This window comes from Ctenopharyngodon idella, chromosome 3 (assembly GCF_019924925.1).
Source record: "Ctenopharyngodon idella isolate HZGC_01 chromosome 3, HZGC01, whole genome shotgun sequence".
Classification (NCBI taxonomy): Eukaryota; Metazoa; Chordata; class Actinopteri; order Cypriniformes; family Xenocyprididae; genus Ctenopharyngodon; species Ctenopharyngodon idella.
In genome coordinates, this window is record NC_067222.1 from 19,721,800 (window position 1) to 19,735,796 (window position 13,997).

The following is a 13,997-nucleotide window of genomic DNA, read 5'->3' on the forward strand; positions in this document are numbered from 1 at the left end:
AGTAAATGATTACAGAATTTTCATATTTGGGTGAACTATACCTTAAATTTCTTTTTTATTAATATGAAAATAGGATTTTTTTTTTAATGAAATGATACTCTAAATAAGAAATTAAAACTGCCAGTAGGTGGAGGTAAATGTCTTAATGAGTAAGACATTGAGTCATTCATTCATTCATTCAGTTCGTTCAAAGGACTGATTCATTCAGGAATCAAGTAAATGGCTCGCTTTATGAATGGGCCATTTATTGGTTCACCCGATTGATTCGCTCAAAATGCGGATTAATTCAGAAACTAAACACTGCTGTGTGTTGCTCGGAGACACACAACACTTCTGCTCTGGCTTTATAGGTAATATTTTGTTGGCAAAACTGAGCAAAAACAGTCAATATTGTGTCTAAAATATAGCACAATATTAACTTCTTACGTATTGAACTGTTGTATAAAATCAATATCACATTTGCACTCATGCCATTCTGGACAAAAACAGCATTTGTGTGATATTGCACTAGTTACTCATGTGATGTTGCTATCATATGGTATAAATATGAGACAAAAACTCATACAGGCATTTTTGCCCCAATATCTTGAATTTTAGGGGCATTGTAAAGGCTACATCACGCACTGAGTTGTTGTCCATGTTCTCCACCAATCAACTGTATGAAATGCAAGATGACATACATAGGTCTGGGGCGGGGCGGGTGCGTTAAATGTGTTAATATTTTATAAATAATATATAAATAATCTTAGACATCTAGAGTTTGTATCCACTAAGTTATTTTCTATTTCTTTTCCCTATTGTGTTTCATTAGGACAGTACGCGTGTACAAAGGGAACCAGAGTTTTGGGTTCACTCTGCGTGGCCATGCTCCAGTCTGGATTGACTCCGTAATACCAGGTATGAAATGAACAAAAATGGTCATGGTTATAAGTTAAGTGTCTTGTTTTCAATGTTAAAATGTTTAATATTTGATCACTGTTGTCTATTTTTTTCTCTCTAAACAACTTGGATTTTGTAAATGAATTAGCTTTCTCTGTACATTTGTTGTATGACAGAAATATTGTTGTTCTTCAATATTGTTGTTCTTCAATATTGTTGTTCTTCAAAACGTTGAACTTTCGTCTTCATAAGAGAAGGGCTTGTGTCTTGTGGTGCATTTATTGTAGTTGACATCCTACAACAAAATAAGGCTATTTTAGAAAGATAAATAAAATATATTTTGGACATGAAACAAGTGAAGGGGAGTCAAATATCAAACATATTACTGAAGCAGATGACGTGAATGCCGAAATCATGAAAGTTCTGTCATTTCTGAATCATGGCGGCCATTAAAAAGTTAGGCGGCAAAAACTGGCAGTGTGCAAGAACAGCAGGAGACGAAAGAGAGAGAGAAACGAGGAGACACAACAGAAGACTTTCCACAGGCTGAGTCAGAGGGGCACAGGTGGTGAAGCTCTGTTTTTATCTAGCACAAATCCATTTAGATTCACACTTTTCCCACAACCAGCACTCAAAAGCCAAAAAAAGACATCCATTCTTGGGCAGGATGTGACAAACACCCAAGCTGCAGCGTCTTGACTTATAGATCTCACGTCATTTCAAAGGGCATCTCATAAGCACAGCTTAATCTCAGTTGGAGCCCATATGATCTGCTGTCAATAGTTTCTTTCTGCTTGGTCTGTTGCCATTCCTTCTCCAGGCAGCCCTGCTGAGAAGGCGGGTCTCAAACCTGGAGATCGCATCCTGTTTCTCAATGGGTTGGACATGAGGTGAGGCTTGTGGTTGGGTTGCATTGGAATACATTTCTTTTATCCAAATGTGGAACTTTAATAGAGTTTAAAGCAAGCGTCACTTTTATTTTTATGCGCAAGGTGGGTTTGGGATTTGAACAAACCCCTAAACATAAGTCAAGTAGATCACTGAAAGTTCCCCTAATATATGTAAATACCCTTTGTGATAAAATTGAATCTCTTTGCATGTTCATAATCCAGTAAGTTAACACTATATATGTGTCATATTTTTGTGCATCTTTTAGGAGCTGTTCACATGAGAAGGTGGTGTCTATGCTGCAGGGGAGTGGGGCAATGCCCAGCCTGGTGGTTGAAGATGGCTCGCCAGCCTTCACCATGCCTGAACCAGAGCAGGTGGAAGTTTCTCCCCGCTCCCGTGCTCCTGTGCTCAGCTCCCTGCAGTGGGTCGCTGAGATCCTGCCTCCCAGTATCCGCGTACAGGGCCGCACCTTCAGCCAGCAGCTCGAGCACCTTCTCACACTTCAGGAGAGATACACCATTTGCAAGGCTCTGGAGGCCTTCTTCCAGCACAGGTGAAGGACATGCCCATAACATTTAGTGAAAGACAGAACGTATATTCTCAGATGGAAATGTTTGCGTTGATTCTCATTTCAGAACTTTGTGTGAAACCTAATTTGATTAATTTTTCTTCCATGCCTTTAGAAATGTAGACACTTTGATTGTGGACGTCTTCCCTGTGTTGGATACCCCAGCAAAACAGGTGATCTGGCAGTTCGTTTACCAGTTGCTGACCTATGAGGAGCAGGAACACTGCCAGAACAAGATTTCCCGCTTCCTTGGCTATAAAGTCACACGTGAGCCTTACTTTCTGTTCATTCCTCTTCAGTTTGTACAGAATAAATGTACATATGCATGTATGCTTGCATGTACTTATTATTAATAGTGCCAACAGCAGATCCTGAACCTCCAGCCCATGAGCCTCACCGTCGCAGCAGCTCCATGAAGGTGACAGGAACCACCTATAGGAGCAGTGTGAGGGGACGCAGCTCAGATGATCTGGTTATCGGCACTCACCTGGGCATGGGTAGGCTGTATTCAAGCACTATGTTGTATTACCCCAAATATGATATATCTTAAGGTTAAAAACTAGGGATGTCTATAGTCAAAATAGTGGTTTAATCTCATGATTTTCGATTGCCTTTAAAAAAGAAATTTGGTAAGTATATTTAAAAAATTGCTGTTAAACATTTTATTTAACTTTGACAGCCCTAAAGAATTACCTAATTCTGGCATGAAACTCTAGATGGCACAGGCTGATAGGTCTTTAACTCGTTCGGTAGCGATCACGTCATTATCTACGTTGCACAGCTGATTGGTTGCTGTTCCATCAGCGGCCAATGATCTGCGGCTCAACATTCAAACAGATACTGGTAGTGTTGCTGTTCGCAGTCTGCAGCGCGCTTTCAGAAACCCTCCACCTTCCCCAGCTCCACCTGCATAGATATGCTATGGAGGTTAATTCATGTGTTACATGTGCAGCAGCAGCATGTCTTACATGCTCACAGTAATGTCTGTGAATGTATTGGCAGTAGCAAGCCTTGAAGACCAAATACATTAACATTGCCATATCCATTACCATGCCAATTTCCATTACCATACCAATCTCACAAGAGTTGTCATGACAGAAATACATTTAGCAAAATTCTCTATAAGTTTCCACCTCCCCAGCACCTGGAGGTCTGGCATGCGGGCATGAGTTTAAATGAAACATGTTTACACATGAAACACATTCTATATATGTAGTGAAATTGTGTCAACTTTCACGACTAGTATTACAGATCTTGAAAACAGCACTGTAGACATTATTGTAGAAACTGGGAGCTCATGTCCCATCAGCTTTCTTAGAAAACTGAAATGAGAATTGATGGACTATTTTCTTTCTTCATAAGGAATTTGCTCTGAGCCAGTGGAGCTGGCACCTATGAGACTGACTCCTGGAGAGAGACAATCAGGGGATGGAACGTCATTACCAGAGACACCCAACAATCTGACTAATGTGAGCACTCTTCTTTGATTTGTACAGGTTTGCAAACATTGAAAAATTACGCAAATGGACTGTCTTTATATTAACAACCCAGTCCCTGTGCTCTTTCTAGCTGTCAGCTGTGTATGCCGAGCTGGAGAATGTCTATGCCGGGAAGAGATCCAAATCCCTGAAGAGTCGGCCTCCTCCTGCTCCTGACACTATGGTTAGCGTGGATGTCTTCCCGCACGCTTCCTCACAGTCTGTCAGGGCACACTCTTCCTCTCCATCTGTTCGGGCTACTTCAGGTACATGACAGGTTTTTGATTGGCATTATAGCTTCTTTTCTAGAACAGTGGTCGGCAACAGGCGGCCCGCGGGTCAAAACTGGCCCACCAGCAATAAGATCTGGCCTGTGCCCACAGCCAGATAATTTTGATAGCGGCTGGATCTGAAATAGATCTTCGTCTCGTGGTGCCGTCTAACTGTGTATACACCAGACGCAACTTTTTTCACGCCGCACCGCAACAGCTAAAAGCTGTCTACACTGAATGCGACAAACCGACTGTTGCAAAGCACTTGGACTACATCAGAAATAGAACGGGGAATCCGTTTACTGTCGGGAATTTGTTGTCGCGTCGCGCCGCACTGCATCCAGTGTAGACAATATCACTGATTATAATGGGTTCTATTATCTTTTGACGTGTCACGTTGCGCCGCTCAAGTCCGGTGTATGCTTTGAAAACAGCGACAACTTCATTGCAGATAAGACACACCGGCTTTGCATTCACAAAACTAGGGAGGATGAACGCATAGTTGTCTTTCCATTCTTCTTTGTATACCCTATTCGTATACCCTATTTTCGCTGTCAAGGTTACGTGTCACTACACTGTTTTATTCATTTATCCAGTGCAAAACCCGGACACCGCCACACAAATGTGGCTTTTTGTTAATGACTGTCCTACTACAGGATTTAACACAGAGTAACAGCTCACTACCAGTTACAAAAGACACTGTAACAGTCTGTCACAGGCAATTCTAGTTGCATTTTTCATCAATTAATTTCTTAAATTATTGACTATGTTCTGGCCCGCCATCTAGTGGCGAAATTTTTTGGCCCGATGCCAAACTTACTTGCCGAACCCTGTTCCAGAATGTCCTTGTCATTTCTCTGTGTAATAAGTGGCCATTTCAGTCTAATATCAGAGACATTTGATCTTCCTAACCATTAGTTTTTCATCTTCATTTCTCAGGTAGCCGCAAATCTGCATCAGCGCAACCTGTGCCGCCTCCTCCGCCACCTCCACCTCCACCTCCTCCTTCACAGCCTGACTCTTGGAATCAGGAACCTCCCCTCAGTCCTCAGTGCCCCTGTTACCCTCCAGGTCTTCCCTCTCAAACAAGTGCTGAGTCCAACCCCTACATCAGTTTAGACAGCCCACCTCTCTCTCCACCCTCTCCTCCCGACTACCCTCCTAGTCCACCCATTCGCAAGAAGCGCTATACCTTCTCTCGTCCACCCCGTACCCCAGACACAGATCTGTTCATGGAAGCTCTGAGTGAACAGCTAGGACAGCAGTTATCTGTGGATGACTTCCTGTCACCAGAAAATGACTATGAAGAGGTTTGTATATTAGAATGGTTAATTGGTTTGATGTTTGCTTTTATTGTTGTGACAATATTTCATTGGCTTGACAAGTACAGTGGCTGATCTTAAATGGTCTATAGCAAAAACTTAATGCCATTTGTATGTTTTGCTTCAAAATAATACCAGGATGTTGTCCAGATGACTTTCCAGAATGATGAAGAGGAGGTAGAGGAGGAAGATGAGGAGGAGGAGGAAGAGGAAGAGGAGGAGGAGGAAGAGGGTCCGTACATGCCTCCCGAGCTAAGCAGTCCAAGCGAAGTGCATAGTAGCAGCGAGGATGCTAGCTCTCTCACCTACTCCTCCAGCTCTGAGCACATTCCTCCACCCCCTCTGACTCCTCCACCCCCTCCACCTGTCCAATTCAATGACCCCCCTCCACCTGCTAGATTCACCCCTGACCACACACCCCGACAGATGACCTTCCGTCGCCACCCTGGACCTCCTCCTCCGCCTCCGCCAAGGGCTAACCCGCCTCCAAAACGACAGTCCATTCATAAGGTGTTGCCCACGCGTGATGAGATGATGACTCAGCATCAAGTCCTTCAGGAGCACCACTCACTTCCAGTTCAACCAACAGCCGGCCACCCTCAGCAATCTCAGCAGCAGATGCACCAATCTCTGCCCCCTATGCACTCTCCAGAAATAAACCAGCCATCCATCCCCAGTCACGCAATCTACGATATGCACCATCAGGGTAATCCAGCCCACCAGGTTCATCAACACCACCAGATGCAACAGGATCACCAGATGCATCAAATGTATCAAAATAAACCCAGTCACCAATCTCAGTCAATCAAAGTGCACAAAAGCCGTCACTCACACCAGACTATTCAAACTCAGCTCTCTAGTTCTATGGATAGGCTTGATAGGATTGAAAGAAAAGAATGCTCGGATAGACAAATCTATGAGATGCAGCCCCAACCCTTGCATTCAGATCAACAAATAAACCATGCTTATCAGATGCATCAGAGTCATCAGGCTCATCTCTCAAGCTCTATGGATAGACTTGACCAATTGGAGCACCTCCAGCGCTTGGAACGCTTGGAGCATTTGGAGCGAATTGAGAGACTGGAAAGGGCAGACAGACAAATGCACAGAGCGCACATGGCTCAAGCCGTTTCTCAAGCTATTCAACCATCTCAGCAGACTCAGCAACAGTACCACCACCAGATGAACCAAGCTCATCAAGCCTACCCACCCAACCAGCCTCCTCCGCCAAACCGCCACATTCACCAGATTGAACACATACATCAGGTTCAGCCCATCCAGTCGGCTCCTCAGTACCACCAGATCCACCAGCCCCACCAACCTCACCAGACCCAACAGATTCTGTCGACCTTCCAACCTCATCCTTCACAGCAACAGCAGCTTCAGCAGCAACAGATGCAGCAGCAACAACAACTTCAGCAGCAGCAAATTCAACAGCAGCAGCAGATTCAACAGCAGAAACAACTTCAACAACAGCTTCAGCAGCAGCAACAGCTTCAGCAACAGCAAATTCAGCAGCAGCAAGTTCAGCAGCAACAACAGATTCAGCAGCAGCAACAGCATCGCTCAACCCCTCAGATTCCCCCCATTGCACAGGCCAGGCAGAGCCCTCAACCCATGTACCACGAATATCGTCATCACCACCACCACCAAAGCCACCATGAATCCCAGTCCCAAACACAACCACCAAGTACACCCCAATCTCAAACTCACCACCCCACTGAAGAGTCCACTGTGGAGCCACCTCCTCCACCACCTTTACCCCCACCTTGCGTGCCTCCTCCTCTACCAAAGGCCTCACCGCAAAAATCAGATTCCAGTCATATGAGTGTAAAGAGGCTACGCTGGGAACAGGTGGAAAATTCTGAGGGAACCATTTGGGGACAGGTAAAGTAGTTTGCCATGAAACCAGCCTCATGTCTCAAATAGCTGTTATTAGAGATTTATAGCATTTTCTCTTGACTCACATTTTAACAATGTTCTGCATCTAAAGGAGATCTGATTCTAGTAGTTGTTTATTATATTTGCTGTTTCAAACTGGTAAAAGAGCATAAGCCACTCACAAATGACAATCCTCTAAAAGTTGGATGAGACCTTGAAAGGAAGTAGCATGTTATTTGAGACATAAATTGAGGTCTTTTGTAATCTCATGAGGTCCATTGTCATGTGTTTGTCTCACTCCATAAGAACGAAATGTATAAGGACAGATGTGTTTTCTCACTACAGTTAGAAGAAGACTCTGATTACGACAAGCTGAGTGACATGGTGAAATACCTTGACTTGGAGCTTCATTTTGGAACACAAAAGAGCCCTGGTGAGTAAAGTGTGAGAAAAGTTACTTATGTATTACTCATTTCCAAGCTGATGCAAACAAGCTACTGACCAGATGACAAGTGACAAACACCCCCCTCTTAAACCATCAAACCAGACCAGCTTAATCAGCTGGAGGCCAGATAACACCAGCAAACCTTCTGTTTTAAGCTGTTTCTTCATTAGGCCAATTGCATTCTATATATTTTAAAGAGGAAGATACAATGTGGTCCATAGTTAGTAGGCAGCATTTATTGTTTGTAGAGTGTACTGAACTCTATTTTGAATTAACAAGGTATTAGGAATATTTCTGTGTCTTCTAATACTTAAAAGCACAGTAAAGTCCATCATTTAAAGTTAGAAAATGAGGAACACCTGTAAATCTGTCCAGAACTGGCTGTCCTCAAAAACTGAGTTCAGACAATAACAGCAATAGTAAAAGAGGACACTAAGATGCCTACGGCAGCTCTAAGGGAGTCACAGTCCTCCTTGACTGAGACAACAATAGCCGGCAACGTATCATAAATCTAGCTCAAACTGAAGGGTTGCAGGAAGAAAGTTGGTGGGAAAACTCTCACCTTGAGAAAACCTTCACACCTCTAGTGGAAGAAAAAAAATATAGAGGAATATTCTAAGGTCTTATATGAGGGAAGCTATTTGTCATTGACTTTTACAACCCGAATTCCGAAAAATGTTGGGATGTTTTTTAGAAGACTTTCAAATCACATAAGCCAATATTTTATTCACAATAGAGCATAGATAACATAACAAATGTTTAAACGGAGAAATTTTACACTTTAATCCACTAAATGAGCTCATTTCAAATTTGATGCCTGCTACAGGTTTCAAAAAAGTTGGCACGGGGGCAACAAATGGCTGAAAAAGCAAGAAATTTTGAAAAGATTCAGCTGGGAGAACATCTATCAACTAATTAAGTTAATTGATATCAGGTCTGTAACATGATTAGCTATAAAAGGGATGTCTTCGAGAGGCAGAGTCTCTCAGAAGTAAAGATGGGCAGAAGCTCTCCAATCTGTGAAAGAGTGCTTTGCAAATCTCATCATCTATAGTGCATCATCAAAAGATTCAGAGAAACTGGAGAAATCTCTGTGTGTAAGGGACAAGGTCGAAGACCTTTATTGGATGCCCTGCCCAGACGACACTGCATCACTCATCGGCATGATTGTGTCAATGACATTACTAAATGGGCCCAGGAATACTTCCAGAAATCACTGTCGGTAAACACAATCCGTCGTGTCATCTGCAGATGCCAACTAAAGCTCTATCATGCAAAAAGGAAGCCAAATGTAAACATGGTCCAGAAGCGCTGTCGTGTCCTGTGGGCCAAGGCTCATTTAAAATGGACTGTTTCAAAGTGGAAAGGTGTTCTATGGTCAGACGAGTTCAAATTTGACATTCTTGTTGGAAATCACGGACGCCGTGTCCTCCGGGCTAAAGAGGAGGGAGAACTTCCAGCGTGTTATCAGCGTTCAGTTCAAAAGTCAGCATCTCTGATGGTATGAGGGTGCATAAGTGCATATGGTATGGGCAGCTTGCATGTTTTGGAAGGCACTATGAATGGTGAAAGGTATGTAAAGGTTTTATAGCAACATAAGGTCCCCTCCAGACGACGTATATTTCAGGGAAGGCCTTGTGTATTTCAGCAGGACAATGCAAAACCACATACTGCAGCTATTACAACAGCATGGCTTCGTCGTAGAAGAGTCTGGGTGCTGAATTGGCCTGCCTGCATCCAGATCTTTCACCTATAGAGAACAATACGTCAAAGACGACTACAAACTCTTCAGCAGCTGGAAACCTATATCAGGCAAGAATGGGACCAAATTTCAACAGCAAAACTCCAGAAACTCATAACCTCGATGCCCAGACGTCTTCACACTGTTTTGAAAAGAACAGAAGATGCTACACCATGGTAAACATGCCCCCGTCCCAACTATTTTAAGACCTGTAGCAGGCATCAAATTTGAAATGAGCTCATTTTGTGCATAAAATTGTAAAATTTCTCAGTTTAAACATTTGTTATGTTATCTATGTTCTATTGTGAATAAAATATTGGCTCATGTGATTTGAAAATCTTTTAGTTTTCATTTTATTCAAATTTAAAAAACGTACCAACATTTCCAGAATTCGTGTTGTAATATATCTCCATAAAACATTTAACCGCTTTTCCACGTCCATGCCCAACGGTTCCAAGAACGGTTCCAGTTATATTTCCACTTGAACAAACCGTTCTCGGCCCAGAATTCTCAGCACGATTGCTGAACCATGATGGTAGAATGCATGTAGTGACTTTGCAGCTCAGAATTGGTCACTTGACTGTTGCCTGGCTGCCAGTTTGTCTGTATCTGGCCAAGTTGATTGCAAGTTATGACAAAGATGAACACCACCACAATGTTGTAATTGACAGTGGTAAGCGTCTTTACACCCAGACTTTGCAGCATGCAATGGTATTGGTCATAATTGACTTTTAATTGCAAATGCTGGCTGTACAAATTATTTTTTGTTTACTGTGGATGAAGAATGGTAATAAAACTTGCCAGAAAGCACTTCTCCAGTCTATGAGGAGGCAGGCTTGTGTGACAAAACTGTGTTTTCCTATCGTTTCCAACCAAAATCACTAACAAACTCATATGTAAGAGTAACTTCCCGAGAGGACTTGAAGGCACCATAGAACCTGACTATTCTTTTATCAGTTAACTCAGTGTTTATCCTCATAAGTTCTTTTCACTCATGGTACGATTCCTGCCTCAGTTTCTCTTCCAGAGCTCTCACCTCAGGTGGATACTTTCAAGAAGAAAGATGTGGTGGAGATTCTCTCCCATAAGAAAGCCTACAATGCTTGTGAGTAGTGAACAATGATTCAAGTCAGGGTATTGTTCTCGTTGTCCTTTTTCAGGCTGTAATAGACTGCAGAGTTCAGTGAACTTTACTTGTAAATGGTTAGATGATGTTCATGTGTGCTTCCCAGTCAAGTATTAACTTGTATATGATCGTGTCCTTTTTTATCTTGCTTTATCACAGTGTTTTTTGGTTTTAAATTAGACATGATAACAGCATGCTGTCCCAACTATTAGATTATGAGCTTCTTAGCTTTTTAACATATGAGCATGGTCCTTGTACACTTTATTGTCTCATAGGCCCTGTTTCCACCTGATATTAAGACGCGTTTTGATGGAACGGATCAGAAGTGGACAGAAAGTGGACAAAAGAGATTAAAATACTAGGTGTAAACGGGAATCTCCTTTGTCGACTTGTGATTCGATCGACCAAAACACATCTTAATACCAGGCGTAAATGGGGCCTAAGACTCTTCTCTCGTTTTTATAGCAATCTTGATTGCCCATCTGAAGCTGTCGCCAGGCGAGCTACGGCAGGTGCTGATGACAATGTCGAGTGAACGTTTGGAGTCACCACATATTAAACAACTGCTCCTGTATGCACCGGACGATGATGAGGTCAGACAGTATGAGCAGTACAGAGATGACCCAAGTAAACTCAGCGAGCCTGATCAGTTTGTCCTACAGGTACATGATGAATAAAAGGTGTAATGAAAGTTTTTGGTTGCACCAGATACTATGATTATATGTAAAGTATATGTTTTATCATTTATTTTTTTTTTGTTTAATTTTAACAATACTTATGGTTTTGTATATATTCAGATGCTTTCTGTGCCAGAGTATAAGACCCGCTTGAAAAGCCTGCATTTTAAGACTACGCTGCAAGAGAAAACAGAGGAGATGAGAGGGGCCTACGACTGTGTTTTTAAAGCTTCACTGGAGCTCAAGAACAGCAAAAAACTGGCCAAGATTCTGGAGGTATAATTCCTTCATTTCCACAGAGTCATTTATTTTCTCCCCAGGCACGCATGATCATACAGTCACAAAATCAAACACAAAGAAAAGCGTTCACAGATAAAAGACTGTTGACATATTCTTAATGCAGGCTGTTCATAATACACACTGAAATATACCATCATGGCAATGCACATGTTGAATAAAAATGACCTTCTTATCATGGCATGTTGATTAAATTGTTATTTTTTTTGTTTTTGTTTTTTCAGTTTGTGCTGGCTATGGGGAATTATCTGAATAATGGCCAACCCAAGACCAATAAAACAACTGGATTTAAGATCAATTTTCTCACTGAAGTAAGCCCTGTTGTTGTGTATGCATCTTTTGCAGATGAGTGCATTCATCATTAGGTTGTGTAAATGTTTAAAGCATTTATTTTAAACATTATCTAACTAGAATTCTCCATTTTCTGCTTGAAGCTCAGTACCACCAAAACAGTGGATGGAAAGTCAACATTTCTTCATATCCTGGTGAAATCATTGTGCCAACACTTTCCTGAGGTTCTGGACTTTAGGAAGGAGCTTGTGACGGTGCCACAAGCAGCCAAAGGTAAACATCTACTCGAGTCCAGCTCCTCAAGACACTTCTCTTATGCAGTCTGAATTCATTTTGTTTTTGAGTGATATCTCATGGATGAAGGCTAAAGACTCATTTATACAATTTTTGTTCAAGTTTTGTCCAAGACATGGATCATCATTCTCATTTAAACTTTCTCTTAATTTTCTCTGATCCACAGTGAATCAGAGAAACATCACCTCCGACTTTAATGACCTACATGCCACAATCCAGGACATTCGGTTAGCTTGCCAGAAGATGCCAGCTACTGCTGAGGATCGATTTGCTGTTGTTATGAGTGTATCCTCTATCAAAATATCTAAAATGGCTACAGTAGATGCTCTTATTGTGTATTCAAGTCCTCACGGTAAGTTCAGATTTATGAGTTGGGAAGTCATAATTATGACTTTGGTCGGAGCAAGATGGCGATGTACCTTTTTCAACAAGGATTCAGCAAGATTTTTAAACTACATCTACAAAACGACGATGCGCATTGGGTGTGTTTTTATTCATTTTATGAAGGTGATGTATATTGAATGGGGTAACATTTTATTTTACAGTGTCCTTGTTATATGTTACATGTATTTACTGTAGTAATAACTATAAATTATGCATAATTACATGCAACTTACCCTAAATCAAACCCCAATCCTAACACTAACCCTATAGTAAGTACATGTAGTTAATTATTATTACTCAGTACTGAAATGTATAATTACATGGACACATTAAAATAAAGTTTAACCAAATTGTTATAAATTTGAATGTAAATTGTGCAATACTATGGTATTTTATAGTATTGTACATGCAATTTAGATGTAAAATGTAAAAAGATCATTCATTTGAACAAATTTAGCATTAATAAAGATGCTGCATCCTCTCTGACATGTGGAAACTCTGAGCTTCACCACGACTTTGTGGTGTGCATTTAACTAATAAATACAAACTTTCCGACATGACTTGAATGCACTTTTAGCGTTAAGCATTTAGCATAGTCTTATAGTTGCAAATATGGCATAGTGACACTTTATATAAAACTTTTCCAAGCAGATCCAGGTCAGATACCAAGCGGGACAAGATTATATAAACATTTCGACCACTGAATGTGCTTGATATTTGTCAAATTCATCACAAACCACCTTAACTACTTGCATGTAGGGATTTCTGGAAAACAGTCACCCTGCAGTGCAGTCTCTGGAGTCTCTGCAGCAGCTGGCGATGGAAGAGTTCTGCAAAGTCGCGTCATTCTTCGGTGAGGATGGAAAGACCACCACCACTGAGAGTTTCTTCGGTATCTTTGCTGAGTTCATTGCCAAGTTTGAGGTAAGCTTTGTATTAGACAACCTGATGGATATTTCATTTGCAATTTGCATGTCAATCTAGTAAATGAGGTGAATGCTAGTAAAGACATGTTTTGAGGCTTTTAGCACAGACAGGTGGCAAAAATAGGTTACTCCTCCTTCCCTCATCTGTGCGCTCTCAATAGCTGTTTTTAGACATGCTCTACTCACTTAAAACACAACTTGCCTATTTAACAAACATTAACAATGTCCATTACAAGACGAACACAAACACAAAGAACATAATTGATGCACTGTCAAACCCAAAGAAATAAAAGTTGAAATATGCACAATAAAGAAAGGCATGAATTTCATTGTTAAAAACAACTGATATTTATTACATTTTTTTGATTTAAGACAAGATACCCAAGGTGAATAGGGTAAAAACGTAACTAAAATATATCACCATACTTCCCAAGTTGACTGATTACATTAAGAATTGAGAACCTTTGTTTTATATAACACATTTTCTGAAATGTTGTGTTTAAATATGCAAATGATGCATATTTG

General features: G+C 41.3%; 1 protein-coding gene across 4 annotated transcripts in view; it reads left to right on the top strand.

Annotated features, from left to right (window-relative positions):
- The window catches only part of grid2ipa (glutamate receptor, ionotropic, delta 2 (Grid2) interacting protein, a), a 33,048-nt gene that overhangs the window by 16,742 nt on the left and 2,309 nt on the right, over positions 1–13,997 (top strand). For 2 of the 4 annotated variants that reach the window (XM_051884442.1, XM_051884466.1), the window contains 17 exons: positions 812–897; positions 1,700–1,769; positions 2,036–2,323; positions 2,454–2,605; positions 2,695–2,835; positions 3,701–3,807; positions 3,908–4,082; positions 5,028–5,398; positions 5,549–7,297; positions 7,637–7,724; positions 10,493–10,582; positions 11,069–11,265; positions 11,401–11,556; positions 11,802–11,888; positions 12,012–12,141; positions 12,329–12,447; positions 13,306–13,470. In XM_051884442.1, coding sequence (XP_051740402.1) covers positions 812–897; positions 1,700–1,769; positions 2,036–2,323; positions 2,454–2,605; positions 2,695–2,835; positions 3,701–3,807; positions 3,908–4,082; positions 5,028–5,398; positions 5,549–7,297; positions 7,637–7,724; positions 10,493–10,582; positions 11,069–11,265; positions 11,401–11,556; positions 11,802–11,888; positions 12,012–12,141; positions 12,329–12,447; positions 13,306–13,470 — 4,171 coding nt within the window. The remainder of the gene's footprint in view (positions 1–811; positions 898–1,699; positions 1,770–2,035; positions 2,324–2,453; positions 2,606–2,694; positions 2,836–3,700; positions 3,808–3,907; positions 4,083–5,027; positions 5,399–5,548; positions 7,298–7,636; positions 7,725–10,492; positions 10,583–11,068; positions 11,266–11,400; positions 11,557–11,801; positions 11,889–12,011; positions 12,142–12,328; positions 12,448–13,305; positions 13,471–13,997) is intronic. The other 2 variants (XM_051884451.1, XM_051884460.1) reach the window with 2 other exon arrangements.